Genomic DNA, 6,000 nt, shown 5'->3' with positions numbered 1-6,000 from the left:
AATGAGGCAATGTACAGAGACATCCTGGATGAAAACCTGCTCCAGAGCGCTCTTGACCTCAGACTGGGGTGACAGCTCTTCTTTCAGCAAGACAGTGACTCTAAGCACACAGGCAAGACATCAAAGGAGTGGCTTCAGGACAACTCTGTGAATGTCCTTGAGTGGCCCAGCCAGAGCCCATACCTGAATCCATTTGAACAACGTGGGGGGTGCTCCCCATCCAACCTGATGGAGCTTAAGAGGTGCTGAAAAGAGGAATTGGCAACACTGGCCAAAGATAGATGCGCCAAGCTTGTGGCATCATTTTCAAGAAGACTTGAGGCTGTAATTGCTGCCAAAGATGCTTGTGGCATCATTTTCAAGAAGACTTGAGGCTGTAATTGCTGCCAAAGATGCATCAACAAAGCACTGAGCAAAGAGCGTGAATACTTATGTAAGTGCAATTTCTTAGTTTTAATAAATTACTTTATTGCATTTTGAGTAAGGCTGTAACATAACAAAATGTGGAACAAGTGAAGTGCTGTGAATACTTTCCAGACGTACTGTCATACAAAACTAAAATCACAAATGGCCCAATTATTTGTCCACTGCAACCAGTGCAATCTTCCACCAAATCAAAGAGTAACATTTCCACCTGATTAGTTAATAAAACAGTTACTACAAGCACTCATACTCAGCAGTCAATTATTTGGACGTTAAATGTCTAACTACTGAGAGAAAATTTAAGTGCTGCAGTTGGTAAGCGGTTCACCTACTTTAGATGTAAACGATTACTCAAAGTTTGCACTTCAAGCTCCTCATGTTTAACAACATGCTGCACTGCACAAGAAAAACAGCAAGTTTGGTAGTGCCCAAATATTCACCAGATTATCAAAGAGGACACAAAGAGTCAAGAGTTATCCAAGTTTATTAATATTATTTTTTAAAACTAATATAAATCCCACAGAATATGTTCCTGGTGCCTTAAGTCAATGAGTACATGGATACCGGCTTTAAGTGCTGCATTTCAACACTCCACTCAAATGCAATAATTTCCTTTTTTTAAATTTTTTTTTTATTAATTATCCGAGTAGAAATACATTTCCTCATCAGCCATCATCACTGCTATCGTTTTCTTTTGTGTGCAAGTCTATGCGAGTGAGTTAGTCACCAGTATTAGTGTTAATTCTTTCTGCAGCATTAAAAAAATGGAGACCACTGCATAAATACGGAAACAACTGCGGATAAACCGGGTTGAACTGTGACAACAAATACTAAACAGTTATCACAGATAGCTGTGTATTTCCCTCTATCAAAAAAATAAAAAAATAAAAATCAATGACACAGCCAGTATTGAGTGGACAAATGAATGGCTGCAGGTTTGGGTGAAAAATGTGTCTTGTTTTCCCTTACAGAAAAACCCTGTTCGCGGCCGTGAGCCCGTCTGCAGGAGAAGGGGAAAATTCACAGCAGAATCAGAAAGACCAGCCATGAGAGTGATGTGACCTTCTTCTTGTTCTGTGAAATATGAGATGATGCAGTAATATTTTGTCAAAAAAGGTGCTAAAGGAAAGAACAATGCAAACAAAGCATGTGCATATTCTGAGAGTGAGGTGAACATCGGGAGTTTATTACCACTCTAGAAATAGTGGATGTGCACTAATACAGCAGCTGATCTTTTGACGTGTTTCCCTAGTTAGGAATGTCGCGATTTATATATATATATATATATATAAAAAAAAAAACCTTTCACTAACAATCCACATCTTCTAAATGTAATCTAATTAATACAATGACTGGTAAAAACGAATCCTGCAATGTTTTTTGGAGGTTGAAATTCTATTCTAGTAAAGCAAGGCATTAGGTTTACAGAAATGCACCTTTACTAGAGCAGCTGTCCTCAATGCAAGTTGTTAGGCTGTGTTCAGCCCACGTTAAATGTGCAAAGAAATGCATTGCAAGGAAACATGCAGAGAACAAAAACAACACTTGAGGAAACAATCAAAAGCTACATAAAAGCTTCATAAATACATAAATCTTTTCACCCTTAAAAGGAGAATTCTAGCAGTGGTAGTAATATGAGAAAGCTGGCACTCTAGGCTCAATGATCTTTTTTGTCTGGTGTTTTAACGTTTTCTGCACAGGTAAGTTATACCATCTTTGGTTGACTGCGATACTGAAGAGAAAATGAATATGAACGGGGGGGTTGGTAGGAAAAGAGAAAACAGCATCAACTCTCGGCAGACAGCTGCGCCTCAATGTCCACTCTGCAGATAGGGCACTTCTTATTGGTGAGGAGCCACTGATCCACACACAGCTGATGGAAGAGGTGCATACACGGCAGGCGTCTAAAAAGAAAATCAGACAAGGATCGGTAATATGCTGTCATAACATGCCCAGTCTGTTTCTAGGTATATTAAAGACATGAAATACAATGTATTCTCCCTGAAAGATAATATCTAATGTCTAGTTCAGAAATGTTTGATCACTTGTGTGCATGAGTGGGGGGGGGGGGGGGGGTTGTTTATTACAAAAACTAACAATAAGAAAATCAACCTTGCACCGGACACGACCAAGAACATAAACATAGTGGTAATGCAGTACTACCATAAATCTGGATGGCAACTTCAGGGCCATGTTTAAACATTTACTTGTGAATCACAGCATGTGATTTGACTTCATAAGTGGTAAGTAAATCTGAATCAAAGAGGTATTATATTTCACGTTGATGTAAAAGAAATAACTGCAAAAAAGTGACACGGCAGCTCTGAAAAGCAACCTGTTTCTTGCTGCAAACCGGTGGGTACAAAAATAGTTTTAAGTCTAAGGTGCATGAAATTGTCGGCATTTTCAGCTCTGTTTTTGATGTTACTCTAGTTTTGTCCCTCTTGAAGTTGAATGCCTTCTTTCATTTGCCAACACCTGGGCCCGTATGCTTGATGCATTTCAAAGTCCTCTCAAAGAGCTCCTTAGCCTAAAATATCCTGGCAAAGAGAGAGAGACCCAAGAGGTGTCTGAGAGCAACTCTGGGCAAGGAACTGACAGAAACTCCTATCTTAGTGAGGAGGTGGGGTTAACCCCGTTGCTAGGTATGACGTGATCCTGTAAGAGCTGTGATTGCTTGTTATGGAAAGGGAAGGGGAAATGAAAAAATAAATGCACTCTGCACTCCTACATATGAATGAACGGTAAAATCAACCAATATATAACTGCATAAGCATATAACTGCATTAAGAAATGCGTCATCGTGAAAATAACAATGTCATAATGATAATACTCAGCATAATTAATTTGGAGTGATTGCCGGGCCAGTCGCTAAACCTGTAAATTCTTGTGCTGCAATGCATTACGGGAGTTCTGGGTTTTGGGATTTTAAATGTTCCTATTATGGTTCATGTTAATTAAAAAATGTTGTTAGTGTTGTTGCTTTATTATGTTTTTGTAGTTCAATTAGTTTAGTGAGTTAAGTGTCACCATGTTGTCACCATAAGTGAAAAGTGTATCGGGTTTGACGCCGTCCCTGTGTTGTTTTATCTGAAAAATAAGAGCGCCTCCTAATGGCAGAGTGCCAAAAAGACAAAAGCTCTAACTTGTCTTTCATTATTTTCACAGCTCACCACAAAATGAATTCTTACACAGCTTAAAGATGTTTGACTATATCTCTTTCACATCCCCGATTACCTACATATTAAAAGTGTGTGTGGATGCACGAGTTCATTAATAATGTCAATGTAAGTACATAATTGTAAATATGTTTAAAACACATGCATGAGAACAAAGTGAAAACTTATTTCTGTTGTCCATTTAAAATCAAATGACAAAATAGAATAATAAAATAAAATACCAATAATACTGATAATAATAATAAAAATAATGATATATTAATGTGTGAATATGATAACAAGGACCTAAACAATTTATAAATACACTGGGACAGTAAATTAACATAAAATAATTACAGAAATCAAGTCGGTGGTGTGTTACTGACTCACTGTCATTCTACATACGGAGAATATCTCTGCTTCCTCTCTGTCTTTTCCACCAGCTTGTCTGCTTAAGACACTCTTAGACCTCTTAAAAGTCCTCCTCACTACTCTTACCAGATTGGCACCTTAGGAGCTCTCTTAAGGCCGAAGGTGCTTTGTAGATAACTTTCATCTTACCAAGGGAAAATTCTAAGAATTTGAGAAATTCTAAGATTTTTCTTAGAATAATGTCACCAGGAGCTATTTTTAGCCTTAGACTGCTTTGTGCATATGGGCCCTGATCGCAAACGTTTCTGCTTTCTTTTAAAGCTTCCAATCGGTATTAAACAGGCACATAAGGGATACTAAGCCGTAAATCAAGGTGGTTTTGCTGGGAAACGTAACTGATAGCGAGAGAAAAGTCATAGTGGGGAGTGAATGAGTACCATTAAAAAAAACATTTAACAAAATGTAACAAAATCAATTTATCATTAAGTTGTATTTAGTTAACCTACATTTTTTTAATGTATAAGTATTTTCTTGCTCATTAAAAAAAGGTGGGGGGGGACATTCTTTTACCCCAACAGAGGGCAGAAAACCTTTGGGAAAAAGGAAAAACCTGAACGAGTGCCAAATGTTGTTCCACCAGGTCTAATTTTAAGGCACTGAGGGCTTTTCTGCTGATAACTACACCTTTGTGTTTTGAAAAAGGATCCCTGGAGATGATTAAAACCTGAACAGTGACACTAGACATCCCACATGTCTGCGGTCACAGATGCCCCCAAAAGCATAATTGAACATGCTAAAAACAGCCAGGAGGGGGTGTGTCTTACCTGACATCCTCCCCCTCCTCCAGGATCGACAGACAGATGGTGCATTTCTCCTCCATGTCTTCGTCTGCACCCTCGTCTTCATCTTGCTTACTGTGCAGCTTTCTCTGTACATGAACATTTGGAAACATGACTTGACATGCAGTGTCAACCAGAAAAGTTGCCTCACAAAGCTCAATTCTTATTAATGATTTCTCTCTCAAACACATTAAATTGCACAACTACACACTGTGGTAACATACACTATATTTACATTAAAGGGTAATACGTATACAGGTGCATAAAAAACAAAAAGAAAACCTAGAATATCATGAAAAATTTCAATATTTGTCAATTCAGAAAGTTAAACTTTTATATACTGTAAACTCATTACATATCAACTAAAATCTTCCTAGTGTGCACATCACTATGTGTTTACATCATAAGCAACAGTGAAAAGCGTGAGTTGTGGCGTCCATCAATGCTGCATTCAAAACCCCTGAGAAGCTCAGAACCTCAGACTTCGAGCTTAAAGGACATGTCTCATGTTTTTTAACGTCCCAGTTAGACAACATAAAAGTACTCATGATTGTAAGTCTCTCCGGACGTGTGCTAATAATTAGTGATCTATGATGTATTTTATTCCTCTCACTCTGAGCATTAGCAGGTGCATTCCGGAAAATGTTTCACTCTGCAATCCTCTGCATTTTTCAGTGTGTGACGTCCAAATTAGCAAAACAGAAACCTCTCAATGACTAACAGACAGAAGGAAAAGAACCTGTTCCGTCCATAAAGTTTCGGAGCTGCCGTTCGAAAGTGATGGCTCGGATTTACAGAGAGGAGATGACACACTTCACCCTGAAACTCTCAACTTTTCAGAGTGTCAGATTTTGGAGCCTAAACTCTGGTAACGCTCTGTTTGTTACTGAAGCTATGGACATGGAGGTTGGGACATCAGACACTGTTTTTAACAGACTACCTGGACAAAGAGATGGATTTGTACATTGGAAAAAGTCAGAATACATTATTTCCAGGAATTAATGGACATTATTTAACGTGCCACGATCGTGAGAGAGGCTGGAGCCGAGTGCACTTCTTTGTGTGGAGTTTACATTTGGAAGACAATATAACACGGTGAGTCTGGCAGGTTCAGCATTGTACCCCTTGTGTTGCGTTTTGTGTCAATTATTTATTTATTTATTTTGCTTTGAGGAGCTGGAATGTGCGCGCGTGTGTGCGCTGCTGCT

At 38.6% G+C, this 6,000-nt stretch overlaps 1 protein-coding gene across 4 annotated transcripts in view; it reads right to left on the bottom strand.

The window, feature by feature from the left end:
- Nucleotides 1–889: 889 nt before the first annotated feature.
- rnf111 (ring finger protein 111) overlaps nucleotides 890–6,000 on the bottom strand; it is a 105,084-nt gene continuing 99,973 nt past the window's right edge. For all 4 annotated transcript variants that reach the window (XM_034190143.1, XM_034190150.1, XM_034190158.1 and 1 more), the window contains 2 exons: nucleotides 4,778–4,881; nucleotides 890–2,327 (listed from right to left, as the gene is read on the bottom strand). In XM_034190143.1, the coding sequence (XP_034046034.1) occupies nucleotides 2,210–2,327; nucleotides 4,778–4,881 (222 nt within the window). In that variant the 3' untranslated portion in view covers nucleotides 890–2,209. The remainder of the gene's footprint in view (nucleotides 2,328–4,777; nucleotides 4,882–6,000) is intronic.

This window comes from Thalassophryne amazonica, chromosome 2 (assembly GCF_902500255.1).
Source record: "Thalassophryne amazonica chromosome 2, fThaAma1.1, whole genome shotgun sequence".
In the NCBI taxonomy this organism is placed as follows: Eukaryota; Metazoa; Chordata; class Actinopteri; order Batrachoidiformes; family Batrachoididae; genus Thalassophryne; species Thalassophryne amazonica.
The sequence above is the reverse complement of the archived record's forward strand: the minus strand, read 5'-3'. Positions and strand labels throughout refer to the sequence as shown.